Raw genomic sequence first — 23,922 nt, 5'->3', positions numbered from 1 at the left:
GTGTCCTTGGCAGCCAAAGAGGGTATCAGATACCTTGGAATTGGAGTTACAGACAGTTGTGAGCCCTAGGTGGGTACTAGGAACTGAACCTAGTTCTTCTGGAAGAACAGCCAGTGCTCCTGATCACTGAGCTCTCTCTCCAGCCCCTTACTAGTTTTAAAAATGATTGAACTTTCATTTTAGTCTTTGAAAGTAGACAGCACTGACATTACTGAAATGTAGTTTGACTTTCCCCCACAGGTTTTGGCGAGCCGGCCTCAGTGAGCCCCAGCTCTCTGTTGATATGTTTAAGTGCATACTGACACATGGGAGCAGTTGGAAAATACCAGGAAATATTCTGTAGCTAAGTGCTGTGGGGTGGAACCAAGCCATGCTTTTTTTCATGGATAAGACTAACTAATATGGCTAGTACTACCAGAGGTGCCTTTAACCAAATGACAGAGTAAGAAGAGCGGAGATCTTACCCACTTCATGCCTTTTTTTTTTCTAAAGAGACAAATATGTTAATCTCTATGTGCAGGAGTGTGGGCAACCTCTGAGACTTCACTGTAATCTGCTGTTGTTAGAATCTAGTTCTACTAAAACACTTCACATAGGGGTTTTAAAGTAAGAGATGTAGTAAGCAGGTGTTCTTTATGCTGAGTTTATCTGTTGTTTAGAATTCGTTTCCAGTGATGAGCTGGTAAGTCACGTATGTGCCACTGTGATGAAACTGAGATGTCTTAAATGTGTGAGTTTGTATCTGCAGTCTGGTATTTGACATTAATGTGGGGCTTGGGACTTGCTTTAGTCATTGATTTATTGTGTGTGGGTATGGGTGTTTTTCCTGCATATGTCTATGTACCACATGGACCTGGTACCTGAGGAGTTCAGAAGAGGACATCAATCCCATTGGGACTAGAGTTACAGATGTCCGTGAGCTGCTGTGTGGGTCCTCTGAAGAGCAGTCAGTGCTCTTAACGTCTGAGCCACCTCTCCAGCTTGGCTTTAGACTTGAGACAAGTTGCTGTGGTTAAATATATCATTTTATTGATTTATAATGAAATGGTATTCAAGTGTGACTTTACACAGCCGCCTGGAGACATCACAGTTACACTGGTACAAAGTTAAAAGGCCTGTTAGCATTAGCAGTGAGAAAATTCTAGAGTTAGGTTTTTTACCCAGAATTCTATATAGTCACTAGCCTTTTTATTTTATTTTAACATAAATACTTAATGCAGTTATAAGCATAGACATCTTAATAGGGTTTTAGGACTCTGGACTTTTGCTTTCAATACCAAATAATATCTGAAAAACATGCTCACTTTTGTGTTTTCTGAGAAACTCTAGGAATTGGCCCAGGTTCATGTGATAATCATTCCGCAACCCATAGTCCCCATGGGCCTCAAGGAGTAATTCTTCAAAAGAATGGAAGAGGCGCAGGTCTTCGCCGTCCCCCTCTGTCTCCACACTTTCCGCATGCTTGCAGGAAATGTGTTTCCAGTTGGGGTATCTGATTGTGTGCCAGAACTCCTCACAGTGATTCTTGAAGCCCTCCACACAGATTATCCCGGGCTTCCCTGTCATGCAAAAGCCAGTCACATCTAACCTTTTCCCCACTTCCAGAATCTTTTTCCTCAGGTCCTGCTGATAGATGTGGTGGCTGTAGATCCACATCCGGAGAAATGTGTTCTTCACTGGCTTTGCTTGTACGGATGGCTCATCCGGCAGCTTTCTGTTGAGGAAGAAGGATGAACTGTTGTCCTGCAGCCACTGGATGGCTGCACAGACACACAGCTCGCCTGGATCCAAAGTCCCGAGATAAGCACTGAGACCTTGGTTGAGAAGAAGCTGCTGTTGTCTGTCAAGCTCAGGTGACCGTCCAAACAGCTGCAGAGCCACGTATGGGTAGCTGTGAGGCATGGTTACTTGCAAATCAATTGTCACCTTAAAATAAAAACCACATAGATTTAAATACCACGAAACCACAGAAGCTAGCTTATCATGGCAACTGCACGATTATGATAGGAACCATCATGGAGACTATCAAGTGCCTGCTACTGACCAACGTATGCAAGCTTTCCTAACCACCGCTGACCAGCTACATGTGTCTTGTGCTGGGGCAGGAAGTGATGAAGTCAGACATGATTTCTGCCTTAGACTGGAGCCTAGTGGGGGAGACTCGCATTAAACCATACCCACATAGCAAGAATTTAATTTCAATTTGAGAGACAGGTCTTCTGTGGAAGAAGTTCAAGGTTCCATTGAAGTGCATAATCAAGGAGATAAAACGGTCTGAGGGAAAGACAACTGAAGGATGTGTAGGGGAGAGTGAAAACATCCTTCTCAAATGTCCAGTCCAGTCCACATGGTGCCTGTGCTGTGCTGTGCTGTGCTAATGTTCCTAGGACTAAAGGGACCAGAGCATGGTGGTAAGTTTATATTTAACATTTAGATTTTGTATTTGTAGTTACTATGTACATTCAGTGCCATTGAAACAGACGAAATCCCAAAAATTAACTTCATAAAAGCCTGTTTATTACAGGCAGTATTTAGGTATACATAGAGAGTCATGGTATATATAGAAGGTATATTCTAACTGTTGGGTTGGTAAGGAACTGGATGAGGGGACAGAATAACAATATAGGACTTTTCAATATAAGATCTTTTCATGTTAAAAAGGCATGTGTCTTTATGTGAGGTTAAGGTAATTAAGAGAATTTATGGACCATCTCATGTTTGGTACATTTTCCTTCCAAACAGGTACTGGGATATGCATTGAAGTTGTTTATATGTTTCCTGGACAGGAAGCTCATGCATTGGGTTATTCAGTTAACAAGTGGGTACCTGGGGCTGGAGATGGCTCTGCCATTAAGAGCACTGGCTGCTCTTCCAGAGGACCTAGGTTCAATTCTAGGTACCCACATGTTGTTCTGGCCTCCGAGGGCACTGCAGGCACATGATGCACAGACATACATGAGGGGAAAAACCTATGCAGAGTAAAAACCAAACATGATAGGCATCCAGACACACTTAGAAAATAACACTACCCACCTTGGGCTCCTCAATTTGGAGGGTGATCACAAATTCGATGTTGGGTGGGAGCGCCTCCCTAGTGCCTTCCAGATACCTCTTTATGTTTGTTAGGGCGTTTACATCTTCAAGTTTTACTTCCCCTTGGTTAGGAAACATAGAAAACAGCATTTCCATCTCCAGCAGCTGAAGCTGAAGGCTTTCTTTTATCGACGCTGACATGTCTCCAAATCAGCCGGCCTGGAAATCTGGAAAAGGCCCAGAAACAATGGGGTTGTAAAAAATGACGACTGGTGTCCAGGAAAATTTCCCAAGGTCCCTTTTCTAGGAGGCAGTCCCGCTGTAAAGAGCTAGGGGCACACATCCCGACAATTAAACTGTTTAGATTTCTCTCCTAAGCCCCCAAATCTAGTATGCACAACATCCTTTAAAATGCTCTGTCAAAACCCAGATCAAAACCTCTGTCAAAACCTAGTCTCTCCTCCCCACCCTTGCTGGCCATTCTAGAGTCTGCGCTTTCAACAGGTGCCCGGGTGACCGATTTCGCGGCCCGTGGTTGCAGACACCTGTATTCCCCGTCATCCTCAATCCTGGGAAAAGCAGGGACCAGCCCAGGAACCCTACTTGGAACTCAAGCCTGCGCGGAGCTAGACGCAGCTGGGAAGGAAGCCTGCAGTGCGGAGGGGAAGGCTCTAGGTCATCCCCACCGTCAGCCCCCATCCGCAGGCCCCTCAGTTCACAGCCTGCCCGGACCACAGTGGGGTGCAGCATCTTGCGCAGGTGCATAGGGATGGCACCGCAGAGCCAGGAGCTGGGGGAGGGGTCTTAGCCATTTCCACTTAATAAAATGACGCCGAGGGCTAAGCGGGTGAAGACCTGCGGGGATGACGCTACCCTCGCTGGGCTGGGAGGTGACCTCGGTGGTCGGAGGGATGTCAACGCTCCCGTTCTTTAGGGACCCCGGACCCTTGAGGCCCAGGCTGAAAGGCACAGCTGTCCACCCCGGGAGCTAACCCTCGGCCCGCCTCAGCCGCCGCGGCCTCACCCTTCCAGCTCACTCAAGCCAAGCAGCCCCCGAACCCGCTCCGAACCGCAGCCGCAGTTCCGCGGGCGCGAGCAGCGCGCGGACGGCTGGGGGCGTGGCTTGGCGCAAAGGGCGGGACCACAGAAGCCAACCCGCCACGATTGGTCGGGGCGGGGCTTGGTGGTTGAGGGGCGGGGCCAGAGGACCTTCCCAGCCGCGATTGGTGTGGGCGGGGCGTCGGGCCGGAAGCCAGACTGGGCCACGTCTGCGAGGTCTGAGTGAGCTGGTTTGGTGCGCACTGCGCGGCCGTATCTCGCCAGTAGAGAGAACGTTCTTGCTCCAGATCTAGGTGAGCGGGCGTGGGGAATGCTGGGCCGCTGAGGGTGGGGGTTCCTCGGCAGCTGAGGCTGGGGATGACTGCCCGACCTACCTTTCCACCGCGCGGTGCGGCCCAGGTGTCTGAGGTCCTCAGGATGTAGTGCGGGGAGTCGCGAGTCATCGGGAGCTGGGAGCAGGATGCATCGCCAAGAATGACAGTTTGAATGAAAGAAGCGGGCACTGTTGGGGCTTTTAATAAGCATTCCCATACTTAATTGAAATTAGTTCTAGAACTCCACATGCATTAAAGGGTGGAAGCATGCTGTTGTTATATGGCTGTTATTTTTCTTTGAAAGAGTTCTGGATTTCATAGGAGTGGTTGACGCCCTTATGAATAATCGTTATATATTACCAACTGGTCAGTTGTTTACAAAAGTATATTCGTTCTTGTGAACAAGTTTGATAACTTTGGAACGAACTAAATTAGCTTGGGAATGATCTATTTTACCTACTGGACAAAAGCAAACATTTCCCAACATTTCTTGTAGTGTTGTGTATGGAAGTAAGGAAGGGCAATAAAGCGAGGAGGTGTGGCTGTTAGCGGAGCGACAGCACCACCTCTCTGGGCAAACTAGGATAGAGCTGACCCAGGAAGTGCAGTTTGGGACTCTGCAAGTACCCTGCTGGCTAAAGTGGAAAACCCTGAGTTGAATTAATTGGAGGTATCCCACAGTGTCAGGGGGGCTCATTTATTTTTAAATGACAGGTCAAAAGCAGCATCACAGACTTCAGTTGTTTTATACATTACTTTAGAAGGCTGTCATTCCTGACTTTATGAAGATTGGAGAGTCTTCGATGAGATGGCCTAGCTGACCTGGGAAGTCTCAGACCATAGGAAATGACTGTACTTTGCTTTTCCTTTGGGACCCTTTCTTTCTTTCTTTCTTTCTTTCTTTCTTTCTTTCTTTCTTTCTTTCTTTCTTTCTTCTTCTTCTTCTTCTTCTTCTTCTTCTTCTTCTTCTTCTTCTTCTTCTTCTTCTTCTTCTTCTTCTTCTTCTTCCTCCTCCTCCTCCTCCTCCTCCTCCTCCTCCTCCTCCTCTTCTTCCTTCTCCTCTTCTTCTTCCTCCTCTTCTTCTTCTTCCTCCTCTTCTTCTTTTTGGTGTTTAGAGACAGGGTTTCTCTGTGTAGCTCTGGCTGTCCTGGAACTCACTCTGTAGACCAGGCTGGCCTCGAACTCAGAAATCCACCTGCCTCTGCCTCCCAAGTGCTGGGATTAAAGGCGTCCGCCACCACTTTCTTTCTAGCTTGGGAGGAATAGCAGAAAGAGTCACAGAGCTTAGAGGATCTGACCTTTGGCCTCTGTCTCTTGCTGGCCACACACCAGACTATATTATTACCTGAGGCTCACACCTGAGTTGATCCTTTTGTGAAATAAAATGATCGGTGATCTTCTAGGAGTCTGACTGTAGATGTGATGACATTATTTTAGGAAAGTTCATCGTGGAGGCAAAGTGGAAGAGGAGTGGACAAGCTGGTGTCTGTCCTGAATCTGTCCTGGAGTGTGTAGTTTAGGCAGGAGCTTCTAGGTAATTCTAACTCTGGAGACTCCTTTCCTCTTCTCTGCCCTCCCAAACATGGTTCTCTGGAGAGGGTTCTAGGGAAACAGATGTGCTATATCGAGTTGGCAGTTTGTAAATAAATGGCACTTGAAAGCTTTTCCTTCACTGTAGTTCTTACTTTTGTAGACATGGATCTGGAGGCTGTTTCTAAACGCTCAGCATTCCATGCCAAGCCTCAGGGGCTCATCCTTCAGTATGGGACCGCTGGATTTCGGACAAATGCCCAACATCTTGATCATATCATGTTTCGAATGGGATTGCTAGCTGTCCTGAGGTCAAAGCAGACAAGATCTACCATCGGAGTCATGGTTACAGCCTCACACAACCCTGAGGTAACAAGGTGGTGGTTTTATTTACAAGACTAAGCTATAGTGTCTGAGAATCCTGAACCAAGGTCCACACACATTCTCTCCCTTCCCTACCTCCCGTCCCCTCCCTTTTTGAGACTAGTTTCTCTGTGTAGCCCTGGCTGTCTTGGAATTTGCTCTGCAAACCCAGGCTGGCCTTGAATTCACAAAGGTCCTCTTCCATCCACCTCCCAGTTGCCAGGATCAAAGGCAGGTGCTGCATGCACTGCTGTCACTGGCTCAGAGTCCACATTTTAATGCTGGGCATATGCCTCCTTATTTGTATACGCCTTTGGGTTTGAAACAATTCTTGTTGCTGCCATCCAGCTCAAGACTGAGCTGGGTGTGGAGGGAATGGGACGAGGGTGTTTTCCTGGAGAGTGTCCAGATTAGAGAAATAGCAGAATGTCCTTCCAGTTTGGATGGAGACACTATCAGTAACGATAGCATCACAAGGAACTGAATTGGTAATGCATGGGGACTTGGCATTGGTGCCAGCTGGTACCCAGGGAAGTTCTCAGCCATCAGTTGAACAGCAAAGGTTCTTCTCTAGTTAGTCAGTCACTTCACTGTACGCTCCCTTATGGTTTGTCTCTCTTTTAAGGAAGACAATGGTGTGAAACTGGTTGACCCTTTGGGGGAAATGTTGGCCCCATCCTGGGAGGAGCACGCCACCTGTCTGGCCAGTGCTGAGGAGCAGGACATGCCGGAAGTGCTTGCTGCCATCGTGGAGAAAGAAGCTGTGGATCTGCAGCAGACTGCCTTCATAGTTATTGGCAGAGACACCAGGTGATGTGGGTCTGCAGCAGACTGCCTTCATAGTTATTGGCAGAGACACCAGGTGATGACAAGAGTTGTCTGTGCAAGTGCAAACATCCTTGAAGGATCATATCAGTGGGAAGGCAGGATAAGAGAGGCCCAGGCCATGTTCCACTCTCTGTTTTCCTTTTTAAGTGGTACATGGAGGCTCCGTTTGGGTTTGGAGTCCCCACAGTTTTAATGTTCACTTAATTTGAGCGGGTTTTGTAGTCATTGGGAGCTTCCATCTCCTCAAGTATGTCAATGATAAATCAGCATTTTTTCGAGAATTCCCTGAAATAATCTGTGCAAAATAGTCGTGTCCTCAAATGTTGGAAGCATGTAGTGAGTGTGACACTTGGGGGTTTATTTCCCGTCTACAGAGATGGAGCACATAATTCTTTTAAAACAAATCACTTGAGAAGATTTTGTTTGTAATCTGTTGCTGGTTCAGATGTTCTGTCACTTCTCCAGTCTGGAATTCACTGGAAACAATATTTTACAGTCTGTGTTTGTCATGTTCAGCACCTTTTGCCTTTGTGAACGCCTACTTCTTTTTGCAACGTTGGGTTAAACCTACACCCCGAAAGAATAGTTTTTCTCCTTTGTGCAAGCTCTGGCTTTATCCACGCCTTCTTCACAGGATACACCTTCTTATTCTCATAGTAGCTGGGACTTTGTTTTTTACCCAGTGTGTTGTTATTGGAAGGTTTTGCAGAAACTGCTCTCTCATTAGGTCTATAGCAGCAGAAATACTAAGTGATTTATGTCCTTAAGTCACTTATCACCCCCTACTGAGGTCAGCTCTTACTTGTGGTTATATAATGATTTGCTTACTTTTCAGGTAGATGAGTAATTTGTCCTGACTTTATAGAATGAAAACTAGGTTCTGTGCACTCAATAGTTTTAAGACCCCCATACTCCTACACTGTGTGCTTTCAGTATTGTTTGTTATTATTACCTAAGATACATGCTGCTGTCGTCAAACTATGTGCAAGTTATATCCGTTATATCTTTGAAAATATTCTTATTGTTGCTTACTTATGTGTGTGTCTGTGTATCTGTGTGGATGTGGATTTGCTAGAGAAGTCAGGTGTTTTATCAGATTCCTTAGAGCTTGAGTTACAGGCAGTTGTGAGTTCCCTATGTGGGTTGAACTCAGATCCTCTGTAAGAGCCGTCGTTTCAAGCCCTCTTTTATACTTCTGTCTTCTTTTTTTTCTTTCCAGTACTGGGTATTAAACTCCGGGCCTCGTGTATGCTAGGGAACACATTCTAGTCAGCTGCAGTCCTAGCTTCCTCTTAAATTCCGATACACCTATGCAAAGGTTGTAATTTATCCTGTGTTTTTTTTTTTTTTTTTTTTTTTTTTTTTTTTTTTTGCCAGAGTTGATAGCTTCAGGTACAATGAACATGTTTTGAAATTCTTAGCGGACATTTTCTCATTCGCTTTTCTGTCTGCTAACTCTGCTCTATTTCCTTCCTTTCGCAGGCCCAGCAGTGAGAAACTTTCACAGTCTGTAATAGATGGTGTGACTGTTTTAGGAGGACAATTTCATGGTATGTAGTTTTAAGTTAATCATTAAGAATTGTTTTTAAATTTCAAAAGTAACATATACTTAAAGTTTGGAAGTAACAAAGCCATAAAAATTAAGAAATTAATTCCTAGATAAATTAACTTTCAGAATATTATAAATTTACCCACAAGGCAGAGCATATTAAAGTCTTTTCTGCTTGCGACACCTTTTGCCTGGTAGATTTTCCCATAATACCCTGTATACAGGTATCTTAAAATGACAAGTTAGATTTTACTCATCACAAGTCATAAAGACACTTATTATGAAACAATTCTTATTTACACATATAATCTAAATGTTGTTTAAGGTCGAAAGCAAATTCATACACTAATTAGAGGAGTGTGCTTGTTTATTTTTACAGAGAGCTCAGTCTTGGCTGCATAGCTGACTCTGTAGGCATGGAGCATCGACAACATTTTCTACAGTTTATAGATGTTTTGATTCTTGCCAGTTCTGAGAACGCTGCATTACCTTTATGCCCAGTAGAAGTATGTTTATGCAAACTGAAGCAGACATATGTTTAGGCCCAGAAATGGTTGCAAATCCTGTTCTGATTTGCGCTGTGTGCTCCCTCAGCTTGCCGCTTCTGATTGGTCACCGGGTCAGTCCCTTGGTCTGTTACAGGAGGATCTCTTTATAGCCAAGATGCCGTCTCCTCTACCAACCTGAATTTAGACGGCTGGATCATCTAGATCAGCATTTCTCAATCTGGTTGAAACCTTTTGCGGGAGTGTGGTGTGTATGTGGTGTGTGGGGTGTCAAGTGGCCTTTCACAGGGGTTGCCTAAGACCATCAGAAAATATTTAATTACGATTCACAAAAATGCCACAATTTCAGTTATGAAATAGCAATGAGATAATTTTATGGTTGGGGTCACCACAACCTGAGGAGCTGTATCAAAGGGTCACAGCAGTCGGAAGGTTGAGGACCACTGCTGTAGAGCATTGCAGCCCCACCCCTCAGGCTCCTCGGCTGATCTGTCTCACGAGTAGCGGAGCGTAAGTAAGGGATTTTATACACAAGAGTAATGTGGGCATTTTTATTTTAAGCCTTGTGTTAGTTAGGGTTTTACTGCTGTGAACAGACACCATGACCAAGGCAACTCTTATAAGGACAACATTACTTAATATAGTAATACCTATTGTCATCCATTTTTCCTGCTAATGATATAATTTATTTTTATGGCTGAATAAAATTCCTTTTGAATTCATGGGGGGGGGAGGAAATTCATGGGGATTGGCTTATAGGTTCAGAGGTTCAGTCCATTATCATCAAGGCAGGAACATGGCAGCATCCAGGCATGGTGCAGGTGGAGTTGAGAGTTCTCCCTCTTCATCTGAAGGTTGCTAGGAGAAGATTGGCTTCTAGGCAGCCAGGATGAGACTCTTAAGCCCTAGCCCATGGTGACACACCTAATCCAGCAAGGCCACATCTACTCCAGCAAGGCCATACTTCCTAATGGTGCCACTCCCTGGGCCAAACATGAACAAAGCATCCCAAGCCTCCACTGGCTGCTGTATAGAGAAGGAAATCAATAAACAATGGACAGATCGTGGAAGCAGAAACTAAACAGAGACACAGTGAAACTAACAGAAGTTCTGAACCAAACGGATTTAACAGATATCTACAGAACATTTCATCCTAAAACAAAAGTATGTACTTTCTCAGCACCTCATGGTACCTTTTCCAAAATTGACCATATAAGTGGTCATGAAACAAGCCCCAACAGATACAAGAAGATTGAAAGAATCCCATGCATCCTATCAGATCACCACGGACTAAGGCTGGTCTTCAATATCACACACCCGTGGAAGCCGATGAGCAGATCTTAACCTCAGGTCCACTGCAGTGAACCAGATGCTTCACCTGTGCTTCATAGCGCCTGCTTCCCACACCAAGACAGAAACCACCAGGCATTGCTGCCTCTGACTAAGTTAAAATGTGAAATTTTTGGAATGGTTTCTACTGAACATTAGTTACATTATCCCATCATAACATGTGCAAGGATTCTTGACCGTCACAAATCATGAGCAGCCTGTATTGGCTTATTTTTTTGTAGATCAATAGATATATATCTGTTTGGATAGCTGAATATATATATTGAAATACTTCATGACTTAAAATGGCCACATATCCTTTTATCCTGAAATAATTTCAGGATAAAATTTCACTTTTATGGCTGAATGAAATTCCTTTTGTATATATAAAAAACAGAGAGAGAGAAGGAAATTCAAAGGAAAAACGCCAGGGAGACCATTCTGGCATATGCAGTAAGTTTTGTGTAAGAATGAGTAAAGACACAAGCAATGGGAAATCCTGAAATGTTTCTTGAATTCAAAGGATTTCAGGATTTGGTTAAGGCTAGAGCTATGAAAGATAACTTTTAGGTTTCTAGGTTGATCAGGCAGGCAGGGGACATGTCCTTATGATATTGTTATAGGTCTGGGGTCATTCAGAGGTTCATCTGCCTGACCATGAATACATTTTAAGAAAAGAAGTTTTATTCATATACTGGCACCAGGTCTACACTGGATATTTGGAATTCCCAAGGTGTAGGGCTCAAATACCTTAGTCGGGTTTATAAAGGCAAACCCACAAGGCTCTGTACTTCCTGCCTTCATGCTATGGGATAAGCAAGGTTGTGTACAGAAATGAACAACAGTTTTATTCAAATTGTATAAGACCATGCAATTACATGAACAGACCTTAGCACTCTGGGAAGTTATCTGTCCTTGGGAAAGTGGAACTTACAAGTTAGAGGCATTTTTGCTTTCTTAACCACAGTAATTAAAACTAAAAACATGTTAGCTATCACAGTATCAGTAGATGTTTGTGCATCTGGATATTTTAAAAGTTTTGTGTTTTTGTTTTCTGAGATTCTGGCATAAGCCATGGTTCAGATTATCGAACCACCAAACTTGTGGGTAGAAACAGAGGGTTATTGGGGATGGGGTAGAGGTTGTTGGTGGGGACAGAAAGAAGAGCAAAATGGTGGAAAAGCAAGTAGATTTAGGGTGGAGATCTAAGCTGATATTAAGCTGGAACTAGGTGCTTGAGCTCCAGGTAATTGGCCTTTGTGGAAGGTTAAGGCAGGGTCTAGGAGGGTTAATGGAGGTTCCTGGAAAACTCTTCCACCTCAGGAAATCTGCTTTTGTAGTAAGCAGAAACCCACCCTTTAGGCTCATTTACCTGGTGACAGTCTATTAAGGCCAAAGTCCTGTCTAGAACAGTGTCACCAGCACTGCCGCCTTTTTTTCTTGGGGGTGCAGGGGTTGGTTGGGTATAACATTCTTATGGTATGAATTTATGTGAGCTTCTTTTGTTCATAATAAGTGATCGGGTGGAATGCCTTTTGTGTGTGTGGCAGATTATGGCCTATTGACCACACCTCAGCTGCACTACATGGTGTATTGCCGGAATTCCGGAGGCCGGTATGGACAGGCCACCGTAGAAGGCTACTACCAGAAACTCTCCAAGGCTTTTGTAGAACTTACGAAACAGGTGAGACATTTTTTCCTTGTGATTAGAATTTCAACAAGTGAATATAGTAATTCAGTTGGCCAACAGCCAATTTACATAGTTTACCACCACTTCTAACCCCAAGCCCCCAGTTTCTCTGTCAGAGCCCAGGGTCTGATCTGTGTGTACTGGTGAGGGTATCCTGGAAACCTCATGGTGTCTCTGCTTGTGGTTATCCGTGGTCACTGAGATGAACCTGATTATAATGTAGATGCCACTTGCTTGAGAAAATACTGCTGGGAAGGACTTTGTTTTAGGTAGACAGGCTTGTTAACCCTGGAGACATGCGCAGGCTGTGATCCACTGACTGGTTCTCATAGAACTCAGGTTTTGGTGTTGAGGTTGGTGAAAGACTGACAATTATAAAACAAACAAAAAACAATCTCCAAATATGCCTGGTGATATCATATGCCTTGCAGAGCCTGGCTAGTGTAATCAGACACCCGTGTGCTCACTCACTTTTCTGAGTTAAATCGCACACATACATGGAAATAACAAGACGTTTTCATATCTACATACATGCATGCATGCATGCATACATCCCCTTCGGCAACTCGGGGTTTGCCTTCCTCATGTCTTTTTTTTTTTTTTTTTTTTTTTTTAATTCAAGGTTTCCTGCAGTGGAGATGAAAAGAGATCGGTTAAGGTTGACTGTGCCAACGGCATAGGGGCCTTGAAGCTAAAAGAAATGGAACACCACTTCTCCCAGGGACTGTCGGTTCTGCTCTTTAATGATGGGACTGAAGGGCGGCTCAATCACCTGTGCGGTGCTGACTTTGTGAAAAGTCAACAGAAGCCCCCGCAGGGTATGTCACGGCAGCAGGGTATGCCACCTAAACGCTAAGCTGCCTCCGAGTGAAGAGTCAACACCACTCGTCCTGGCTCTGCCACCTTTGGATCCTTAGAAATCTTCCCACTCACAAATGCCATTCAAATCATGGTCAGCTCCTGCTGAAAGGACAGGCAGAAAACAGCACTTTAGCCTGACGGCTCTCAAAACTGAGATCTCCTCAGAATCGAGTGCCTTGTCAGCCCTCAGATGGCCAGTACCCCCTTTCTCATTTAGTCTGTCCAGGGTGGGCTGCGCTGGGATGGAAATTCCCATCCTATTCCCATCAGGCTTTGCCGGTTACTCACGTCCAGGGAGCACACTGAGAATTCCTGACCCCTGGGCAGCTATGGTAAGTAGCTTACCATTCTTGTTGTCTGCTCTAGACTCCCTAGAAAGGGAGTGGAAGGCTGCCCTGTAATCATTAGTGGACTCGGTGTTTCCCGCATGGGGACATTAGGAAGAAGCGCGTTGAGGTTTTACTGCAGTAAAGCAGTGGGACACCCTGTTACAGACTGGGATGCTCTCTGTTAACCCGGCCTGGCTTGCAGATGGATTGTTTGGGCTTGGAGCCTGTGTTCTGTTGCATTTTCATTTTACTGTTGAATAATTCTGACTTCTCTCTCCACACCATCAACCAGCTCTCCCCACACATTACAAATGAGCTGCCCGCTCTACAGGCTGCCCTGCGTGTGCCTCTCTTGTGGGGACTGTTGTGCCTCTCTGTGGTAGGCATTAGGAATTTTAATTTATGCAGCCTTTCCAGTGTGGTGCTTGTGTTGATATTACTTTACCTGCCCTTCAGTTCTAGACTTTCATCCACCTCTCTGATTGTTGAGGTCTCTACTTCTGTGGCTTTCTCTGTTTGGAGGCGACCCTCCCCAACAGGGTGTGTTTGGGCCTTCAGGCAGCAAGGCTAACCGGGTCTTCTTAGGCATCCCAGTTGCTTCCTGCTGTCTTCATCTCTCTGCTGCTGTCCAACGTTGCTAAGGAACAGCAAGATTTTCTGATAACTCATATATAACAGTTGAAATCTCAGTGAGTGTACGCAAATCCTCAGTGAGCTCATGGAAGTTATAATCTGTGGTCCTATTTACTAGTATTTCCTGTTACTGTCAGTATAAGCAGATAAAACATGTCTATTAGAATTAAACCAGCCGGGCAGTGCTGGCGCACGCCTTTAATCCTAGTACTCAGGAGGCAGAGGCAGTCAGATTTCTGAGTTCGAGGCCAACCTGGTCTACAGAGCAAGTTCCAGGACAGCCAGAGCTACATAGAGAAACTCTGTTTCAAAAAAACAAAACAAAAAAGAATTAAACCAGAGCTTATAACTTACCTATTTCTGATTTTTATTTTTCATATGTAAAGGACAACATGGTTCTATGTTATGTTTAGAAATCTTTGTAACTTTCAAAAAATTATATGGGGGACTTTCCTAGGCCAACCACTGGTTAATACAATTTTATTCTAGTACAATAGCACATTTCAGCATGAATAGATCCGAGTGCTGTTTTTGTTTTTTAGTTTGCCTTGCAAGAATTTGACCTGCAAAAACAGTGCCAGTAGCTCAGCAAGCAGCGTACACCTTCATCCCAACACTCAGAGGCAGGTGGCTATTGAGTTGGGAGGCCAGCCTGGGCTACATAGTGAGATCTGTCTTCAAAAAGAGTACCAGTAGGTCAAGTGAACATTAGTGTTTAAAACTGGAGACATTGGTTTGTTACTTGGAAGGAATCTTTTAAACCATCTCCTGAAACAGCAGATGTACTGGAGCACAGAATATTAATTTTGATCTGCTATATTGAAAGAATAGTTGAGTGTTAGAGAAAAATCTTGTATTTTATGTAGTGAGTTTTATTCTCATTTCTTAGTCTGAAGTGCACTTTAAATCCTCCTGTGTGCTAGGAATGGAAATGAAGTCCGGCGAAAGATGCTGCTCCTTTGATGGGGATGCAGACAGGATCGTGTATTACTACTGTGATGCAGCCGGCCACTTCCATCTCATAGATGGAGACAAGATAGCAACGTTAATCAGCACCTTCCTTAAAGAGCTGCTGTTGGAGGTGAGGTGGGGGGCTGGGGGCACTTGTGCATTGTAGGAGGTGAGGTGGGGGGCTGGGAGCACTTGTGCATTAAGGAGTTAAGGTGGTGGGCTGGGAGCACTTGTGCATTGTAGGGGGTGAGGTGGGGGGCACTTGTGCATTAAGGAGGTGAGGTGGGGGGCTGGGAGCACTTGTGCATTGTAGTCATTTGAGTGTCTCCGCACCACTGAGTGTGGTGAGTTCCTGAGATTTGTGGCCTCAAAACAAAAACAAGTGGCAGTTGCAGCCATTTCAACATAGGGGCATTGGCTTTCATTGCAGTAAAGAGAATATTCTAGATGATTGTATGCACGCTTTTTTTCTTCATACTCGCTTGGCTTCATCGTGGAGCTTTGTGAAGTTTGGATTTCTTTAAAACTGATGACTTATGCACTACTGAGAATTCAATTATTACTGTAAGCTATAAAATTATAACAAATAATACCTGATATAATTATTACCTTTATGACAAGTTTAGTAATGTATTTATTTCCTCTTTTAGAAATCTCCCTGAACCTAGTATAAAACTATAGTTGGAAATAATAATCTGGAAAAGGCTTATTAATAATTTACAGAGATTGCAGACTGTCTTAAAGAGGACTCACCATAAAGCAGTGCTTGCAGAGAGTTTAGACCTTTTTCCTGGTAGTAAATGATTCCATTTAGAATGCCATTTTTGCCTAAACCAAGGCAGGGCAGAGCTGGCTGATTCTAGTGTCTTTACAACCCTTAGAAGCGCCCATGCTTTTGATTGTGAGTTAAACATCATTGTTTCCTTCTAGATTGGAGAAAGTCTGAACATGGGGGTCGTACAGACAGCATACGCAAATGGAAGCTCCACAAGATACCTTGAGGAAGTTATGAAGGTAGCCCATCATCCTGTTTTGGGTCTTTTCTGAATAGTGTGGTAAGATAATTCTCTGAAGAAAATAATATTACAAAGTGATCAGTGAACAAAGCTGAGGCAGTGTCCAGATGATGGTGACTAGGATCAAAAAACTATGACATCTCTGGTGCAAAAGGGAGGGAAGGTTTCACCTTGGAGCATTTGCTGTCAGATCAAAACCCTGGGAATTCCAAGAGCTTGTAATGAATGCAAATCTTTTAAAAGGCTAATTGAGTCACATTTGTATGTAATTCAAGGGCCTGGAGATACCTCTTTCAAACACAAACCTAATATTGCACCCAGATTTTTTCATTGATATGAACAAAGACCTGGAAAGAACCTTTGGGAGGAAGGGTATATTCTGTCTCAGTGAAGGCATATAGCCCATAGTGGGGAAGTCCTAGCAGGAGGAGAGTGAGGGAGCTGGAGACAGGGTCACTCGGGAAGTGAAGGTAGAAAAGTGGGTCCCCCAGTGACCGACTTATTTCAGTTAGGCTTCTCACTTCAAGGCCCAGTTGACGTATGATTGCGCTGTGGTGAGCCTGACAGAGTTTAAGTAGCTAGAGAACCTTTGTCAGTAGCCCTGTGTTGTGTAGACAGTATGTATGAATGGAATGTGTCTGCTTGGCTCCTGGAGCAGCGCAGGAGCGGCTCCTGTCCTTGCTGAGGTCTCCTTAGCACCCTGGCATGTTCATCATGATCCTGCTTCACAGACTTACATCCTTACACTTTGGAGGAGAGCCTTCCTGGGTTGATGGGGAGGTTGCTTCTACTTGTTTTTCCAACATCTGCTAGAGAACCAGTCTCTGACCACGCTGCCTGCTCAGAGTCTGAGTTCATGGACAAGTTGGAAGCTGTTTGGTTTTCTCCATCTCACTAGTGACTAAATTTTTCTAGCCTTTTGAAAACCACTTCGAATTCCTGTAGGCTCTGGGCAGGTGAAAGACGGTGAAGAATGCCTGGGCCAGCTGCTCTCAACTCTAAGTCAGTCTTCTAAAGGAGAAATGAAGTTTGATATGGATTTCCTGCATTTTAAGAGAACAGGATGGTCAAAACATTACCAAGGCTGCTGGCTTCTGCCCTACTCTAAATCCATGGTTTGAGCAGCTTCACTCCAGGGTCTTCCATGGGTTAGTGCTTGACCCTAGGACACGTTCTGAGAAGTACAGTAATGTGACATGAGTTAGTGTCATTGTGTGAACCTTTAGTGTCTTCAGCTATGATGACCAGGGCATCAGGAGGAGAGTTGATCTTCGGGTACTACTGCAGCACCCACTGTCTCTCCTTGACAGGATGTCGTTAATGTAACGCACAGCTGTTTCATCTGGGTGTTTCATTTACACATTGGAAACTATTTCTTAACCCATTTTCCTTTTGGATTAAGTATTTTGCCATCCTATGGTTTCTCAAGCAACAAATGCTGACCTTACTTGATGTCTGTCTTGTAGTTTTGTTTCTGTCAGTGAGTTTTTCCTAAATCCGTTGGGCCTACCATTTGTAGCCTGTTTACTGCTGATCATCCAGTCAGGGTTACTTATTACTGTCTATGACCAATTTTGAAAGTGTAACTGGCCTTTTGTTGTTCTTTTCATTTTCATTTTTCAAGACAGGGTTTCCTCTGCGTAGCCCTGGTTGTCTTGGAACTTACCCCGTAGTTGTCCTCTGAGCAAGCACTGGGGTCAAAGGTGTGTGCCACCACACCCATTCCCAACTGGCCTTTCTTAACTTTCTAAGCCAATAAATAGTTGGCAAAAAGTAATCTTCGGACTCTATCTAGCTTGCCATGGTTTATAAAGGTTCTATTGGAATTGAACCGTATTGGAATCCTGAACATTTGTTTACATGAGGTCTGCAGCTGCCTCTGCGCACTTCAGAATGTTTGAGTAAGACCATGTAGCCTCTATAGTATAGGATATTTACCGCCTGGTCCTTTATAGAAAAGGAAAGCAGACCCTTTGTCCTCTATACTATAACTAAGGCAACCCTCTGAAAACAGATGGTGCCACATGTACCTGCAGTCATTCTCCATGTGGGTGTCTTAAACCTTTATTGTCTTTGGCACCAGAGGGAGGTTCCAGATTTTGTTCTTCGTCTTATTTCTGGAATAATAGATATAATAAGTGTTGGATTAACCATTGTCTTTCTTTAATGTGTTGTAGGTACCTGTGTATTGCACCAAAACTGGTGTCAAACATTTGCATCACAAGGCTAAGGAGTTTGACATTGGAGTTTATTTTGAAGCGAATGGGCATGGCACAGTAAGTTCTCTTAAAAATGTCACCTGGCCCTGGCTGGTACTTTTCTTAATAATGGAGTTCTAGTTTGTTAAATGTCTAGGTAGGAGTAAGCTGCATGATCAACATATACTTTTTGATGCTGTCAAATTTCTTTTTTAAGACTATAATCTTGTATGAAGAATGTATCGATTTGTTCTTTAAAGGGGTTAGAGAGAGATCAGTTGGGTAGCCAGGCTTGAGGTCTGGAGTTTGATAAGGGCTGGGGAGGCAGAGACAGGCACATCCCTGGGGGTCACTGACCAATCAAGCTAGCCTAATCAGTGCGCCCTTCTAATGGAAGACCCTGTATCAAAAAACAATCCTTGATGAATATCTGGGTCAGTCCTGGCCTCAGCATGTATACATAGAGACACATGCACACTGCCCAAAGCCCACAATGAATTATTTTAGAACATACTATTCATCTTCTTAAACTATTCAGTTCAGTAGCTATGATGAAAAGTTTCATTGGGCCTAAAGTATATATAAACATTTCTTTGTTTGTTTGTTTTTTGAGACAGGGTTTCTCTGTATAGCCTTGGCTGTCCTGGAACTCACTCTGTAGGCCAGGCTGGCCTTGAACTCAGAAATCTGCCTGCCTCTGCCTCCCAATTGCTGGGATTAAAGGCGTGTGCCACCACCGCCCAGCTATAAACATTTTTTAGTAGAGGACTATTCTGAAAAAAAAAAAAAGAGGCAAACATAGTTCACATACTCAAAAAGTCACTATTTTAAAGAGTATAACTAATTTTTAGATTTCTAAAGTTCAGATTTTATTTAAAATTGTCTTTATACATCACCTCATTTCATGAATAGATTTGAGGTAGACATCAAAATATTTGAATATTTGAATGTAGTTTAAACCATATTCTCTACTAGTTTCCAGTTTGCTTTGGAAGAGCCAGGAATATAAGGAGAAAGAGAACTTGTTTCTATAAAATGCAACTAAAATATAACTTCAGCTTTTAAGGAGAAGCCCATAAGGTCTCTGTTGGGTCTCTTCAACTTTAGTCATTGTAAAGAAAATGAATATGTCTTTCAGTAAAACTTTACAAAAACCAGGAGGCCACCCTCGATCTGTATCCTCAAAGGGTTGAGCACTGCGTGCTAACCTCAGTACTGGCCTTTTTAGGGTTATAAAAGGATGGTTGTGGCATTCCAAAACAATGTATGCGGTGGTAAGTACCTGACACTGTGTGCTGTCCTGATAAATGCAGGAACTCTCTCTGATGTTGCCTATTGCATGCATATCCTAAGTTGCCTGCTACACATTGTTTAAGATAGGAGTGGAGAACACAGTGAGCTCATGCGTTTTTGTCAAGAAGTAGTGCCCTCTTTTAAGTTAGTTTTATAATCCATAAACTGTTTCCTTAGTAATGCCTTTTGTGCTCTGATTTGATCTCAATATTAATGGCAGACATAAGGGGACCATTTCCAATTCAGTTTCTCCAGATTCTCTAGGAAAGAAAGGTGACCCGGAGTCTGTGACTGACATCGTATGCTTCCACCGCAGGCACTGTTCAGTGAAGCCGTTGAAGTGAAGATAAAAAGACTGGCCCAAGATCTAGAAGATGAAAAGGGAAAAGCAGCCAGGATGCTTGCCAGCATCGTTGACTTATTCAACCAGGTCAGAACTGGTGAGGCGGTGGCTAAGAGTTAACATTAAGACACGAACAAAGAATTAAATAAAAAGTGGGAAAGTCCTGGCTTGGTGTTTTGTTTCTAACAGTGTCGCCCACAGTTGAGACTTACACTAGAAATGGAACATTTTTATGTGCCTCCTTTTGTTGATATTTTATCAAGAAAAATGTTGAAAGTACAAGTCTACTTAGTAGCTACTGAGTTATGTATTTTGTGTATAGCTTTTCAAAGACAACCTTGGGAAAATTCTGTAACATTTTCATATTTGAGCAAGGTACATTTATGAGTCAATGGAAGAGCAATGTCCAAGTCCAGAAAGACAATGGAATCTGAGTGTCTGGTTTGGATTGCATTTTATCCACCTTGCTTTATAATCATTGCAGAATTGCAGGAAGCAAGGTCATTACTTCCATTTTACAAATGAAACAAAAGCTAAGAGTTTGGCTCTAACTTCAAGTGTATCTTGAACCAAAGCTCATTTTCTCTTAGTGCCATCAAGAGATCTGCTTAAAGTATTTGAATAATAGGATGTCAAGACTGAACCTTTATCCAGTTATGTTTCTCATGAGTTGCTTCAAACATCTTTGGATACCTGTTATTGTTATCATCCATAGTTCTGTGTATCTCCATAGTGTTCATGTTATTTACTGCTCTCTGGTTGATGATGCACAGCTTGAGTTTCCAAGGTGGACAGTATTTGGGTGGGATTTACTTAAGGCTGGCTTATAAGTTTTGTTCCCCAATCTTGCAGGCAGCTGGAGATGCTATTTCTGACATGTTGGTGATTGAGGCTATCCTGGCTTTGAAGGGGCTGACTGTACAGCAGTGGGATGCTATTTATGTCGATCTTCCTAACAGACAACTCAAAGTTAAGGTGAAGAGAATGTGAAGCCACCTTTCTGAACGTAGCTGTTCTTCATCTTCCCATGCCGAGTGTTTCCTGACTGGTTATATTTCATTATATGTACATTCTACTTAGGAAGTGAGGCCTTATAACAACTATTTTCCTCACACTTTAAAAATAAGTTATTCTATACTCTCACTTTATAGAATGGGAGGGATTATGTGTGAATATGCATCACTGAAAAATACGAACAAATTTAAACAAGTAAAATTACAAAAATTATGTAACCAGCTTAAACAGGTTTCTGCTTTCCTGTTCATTTTTTCCACATTCAAGTCCATACTATTTTGAAGCAAAACTAAGATCAATAATCTTATTTTTAACTGAAAATGTTGCTTTGGAAGTAACTTTTAGCTTACATTCTTTTCTTTGAGACTAGGTCTCATGCAGCCTCAGGTAGGCCTCAGTATTTACCCTCCTGGCTGAGGAGTGGAGCTAGTACAAGCAGCAGAATGTCTGTACTCTAAGGGAGAGAATTCTCTGAACACACTTCAGATGAGCCTATATTTGATTTGACTCAGTCTACATATTCTTCAGTAGAATTTGATGAGAGATAATTAGAACTAGGAAAGCCAGAGTTCAGAGAGAAATGACTGCCAAGTATTTGCTTCTTGCATATTTAGGAGATTCTTACCACACAGCTCTCGTAATAACTTGCTGCTTCTTAGAGGGCATGGATGTTATCTGATTAGTCCTAGGGCCAGACAATAATTATTGGCCATTATTTTAATGGTAGCCCTGAGACAGTATGTGGAAATGTTCTGTTTGGCTAAAGGTAATTTTTTGTATACTGAAGAATTTTTCTTTAAATAGTTGTATAAATGTTTAAAGTTGCCTGGCTGGCACCCAGTGGTGGTGGCGCATGCTTTTAATCCTAGCACCCAGAGGGTAGAGGCAGGTGATCTCTGAGTTCAAAACCAGCTTGTTCTATAGAGCAAGTTCCAGGACAGTCTGGGATAGAAACTTTCCTGAAAAACTAAATATAAAACGGGAAATTTTATTACTGCAGTATCTCCTCACTGGCTCTGGTGTTTCATTGCTGCACACTGACATGCCAGCCTGTGACTCTGTGGGTAAGACTATTTTGAACAGGTTAAGCTTTTGAAAGTGAGTCTAACATAGTAACACATATGACATGTTTGTGCTCAGGTTGCAGACAGGAGAGTTATTAGTACCACAGATGCTGAAAGACAAGCAGTCACTCCACCAGGACTCCAAGAGGCAATCAATGACCTGGTGAAGAAATACAGGCTTGCCCGAGCTTTTGTACGGCCCTCTGGTACTGAAGACATTGTCCGTGTATATGCAGAAGCCAACTCACAAGTAAGCTGGGATCAATCTATTGACAGAGTTTGAATCGAGGAGGAACACAGGGAAAGAGAAAACACTATTTGTGTTTGGATCTCACCAAGGCTTTTCTCTGAGATCTGTGAATACAATCCTTTAGGATATGAAGATTGGAAAACTAGTGAACACATTGGGAGGTGCATGGTTAAACAGTCTTACACCCCCTTTAATTTGTTCTTTATTGCAGATTCTTGAGGGTATGTTCTGGCTGTGCAGGAATAACTGATAAATCGACATGTGCTAATTTTAGTTTTAATTATAGACTATTCTTTTTCCCCTTTAAGACTGTAGTCGGTGGAAGCAGCCAGTTTTAGTATTTCCAAAGCAACTGGCAATGCTTTCTTTTCTTTCTGGACTTTTGAATTACTTTTTAAATCTTTCTTTAGAGGGCATTCTTATTCTTACTCTGTACCTGTATTTTCGGCAGTTTTATTATTGCCCTTTATACTGTGGTTGAATGCGGACTCAGGAAACATCAACAGTGACTTTTTGGCAATGAGTATGTGGTGGAAATTCCAAGAATTACTTATAGAGGCTTGGTTTTAAGTGACTTAATTTTGGCATAATTTTTATGAACTCAAGAACTAAAAATCTTATTTAGGAGAACCCACCTACTTTCTATTTAATTATGAGCTTTGGAACTTATTACTGAAAGATGAAAAAGAAGTTACTTGACTTCTTCTGTGAAACAAAGTCAGGAAGCATCCCCTAGAACGGCCAGTAATGGATGTGGGCACTGTGTCTCTCACCTAATCTTATTGTGATTTGCAGGAAGGTGCAGATAGGCTTGCCTATGAAGTGAGCTTGGTGGTATATCAGCTGGCTGGAGGCATTGGAGAAAGACCACAACCAACTTTCTGAAGAGAAATTTTATATTCTGGGGAAATGGACTTCTAAAATGTTTTTACAACACTTTATAATACTGGCAGTACTAAGGCATTTGTAATCATGATATTAACATGTCATGCATGTTAATGAATTATTTCTAGATATGTTTTTAAATGCTACCAGGAAAAAAATGTTTAGAAGCTCTAAATCTTAGACTTGGGAATGAAGCTTACCTCTGATTTTAATCTGTATTAAGTTTTAATAGTTCAAGTGCCATTAATTTTACAGGGTATGCAGTGAATTCATGTATTGGGAAATTAAACTTTCTTACCAACTCACTCTTTGCAGTGCCTTTGTGATTGCTTACCTAAGCAAGAAGCTTTGTAGCACTGACCTACCTGGTTCAGATTGGGAGATTTTGTATGAGCCCATTTTCTTTCTTTCTTTCTTTCTTTCTTTCTTTCTTTCTTTCTTTCTTTCTTTCTTTCTTTCTTTCTTTCTTTCTTTTTTTGTTTGTTTTTTTTTCCGAGACAGGGTTTCTCTATGTAGCCCTAGCTGTCCTGGAACTCACTCTGTAGACCAGGCTGGCCTCGAACTCAGAAATCCCCCTGCCTCTGCCTCCCGAGTGCTGGGATTAAAGGCGTGCACCACTACCGCCCGGCTTCCATGCGGATCTTAATGTGAGGAAGAGATGACTGACATGTTTGCTTAGCAGCATCAGAACTGGCAGGTGGCCATCTTTCCATCTCTCCTTGCACTGACAGAGCTCTGCGCTGTGCTCACTAGAGTATGTGGCCCGGGCTTCAGCTATTGTTCAGTGCCCAGGGAAGGGAGACAGCTCCATGTAATCCATGAAGTCCCTGACAACAAAGGGACCCTTCTGATACTAAGACATTATTAACCACAGAAAGAAGAAA

At 43.1% G+C, this 23,922-nt stretch overlaps 2 protein-coding genes across 4 annotated transcripts; one reads left to right on the top strand and one right to left on the bottom strand.

Moving 5' to 3' along the window:
* Positions 1–1,007: 1,007 nt before the first annotated feature.
* Rwdd2a (RWD domain containing 2A) lies at positions 1,008–4,146 on the bottom strand. 2 transcript variants are annotated; one of them, XM_034484126.2, is made up of 3 exons: positions 4,058–4,146; positions 3,034–3,260; positions 1,008–1,926 (listed from the first exon to the last, which is right to left on the bottom strand). In XM_034484126.2, the coding sequence occupies exons 2-3, from the start codon at positions 3,232–3,234 to the stop codon at positions 1,249–1,251; spliced, it is 879 nt and encodes a 292-aa protein (XP_034340017.1). In that variant the 5' UTR covers positions 3,235–3,260; positions 4,058–4,146; the 3' UTR covers positions 1,008–1,248. The 2 variants fall into 2 exon arrangements, with proteins under 2 accessions (XP_034340017.1, XP_034340018.1); XM_034484127.2 differs by lacking the exon at positions 4,058–4,146 and adding an exon at positions 3,579–3,776.
* Pgm3 (phosphoglucomutase 3) lies at positions 1,923–23,343 on the top strand. 2 transcript variants are annotated; one of them, XM_076918093.1, is made up of 13 exons: positions 1,923–2,411; positions 6,100–6,305; positions 6,925–7,109; positions 8,610–8,677; positions 12,062–12,195; positions 12,824–13,019; positions 14,948–15,105; positions 15,906–15,989; positions 18,169–18,267; positions 19,799–19,912; positions 20,678–20,800; positions 21,980–22,153; positions 22,949–23,343. In XM_076918093.1, exons 1-13 carry the CDS (start codon positions 2,330–2,332, stop codon positions 23,036–23,038), a joined length of 1,713 nt encoding a protein of 570 aa, XP_076774208.1. In that variant the 5' UTR covers positions 1,923–2,329; the 3' UTR covers positions 23,039–23,343. The 2 variants fall into 2 exon arrangements, with proteins under 2 accessions (XP_076774208.1, XP_034340508.1); XM_034484617.1 differs by lacking the exon at positions 1,923–2,411 and adding an exon at positions 4,253–4,385.
* Positions 23,344–23,922: the final 579 nt, after the last annotated feature.

This window comes from Arvicanthis niloticus, chromosome 21 (assembly GCF_011762505.2).
Source record: "Arvicanthis niloticus isolate mArvNil1 chromosome 21, mArvNil1.pat.X, whole genome shotgun sequence".
NCBI lineage: Eukaryota > Metazoa > Chordata > Mammalia > Rodentia > Muridae > Arvicanthis > Arvicanthis niloticus.
The sequence above is the reverse complement of the archived record's forward strand: the minus strand, read 5'-3'. Positions and strand labels throughout refer to the sequence as shown.

Coding starts and splice junctions, on each gene's coding strand:
- Rwdd2a (XM_034484126.2), bottom strand. CDS start 3,234: ATGTCAGCGTCGATAAAAGAAAGCCTTCAGCTTCAGCTGCTGGAGATG. Junction 1,927..3,033: donor TCCAAATTGAGGAGCCCAAG/GTGGGTAGTGTT, acceptor TTTTATTTTAAG/GTGACAATTGATTTGCAAGT.
- Pgm3 (XM_076918093.1), top strand. CDS start 2,330: ATGTCCAGTCCAGTCCACATGGTGCCTGTGCTGTGCTGTGCTGTGCTA. Junction 2,412..6,099: donor AAAGGGACCAGAGCATGGTG/GTAAGTTTATAT, acceptor TTACTTTTGTAG/ACATGGATCTGGAGGCTGTT. Junction 20,801..21,979: donor ACAGACAACTCAAAGTTAAG/GTGAAGAGAATG, acceptor GTTTGTGCTCAG/GTTGCAGACAGGAGAGTTAT.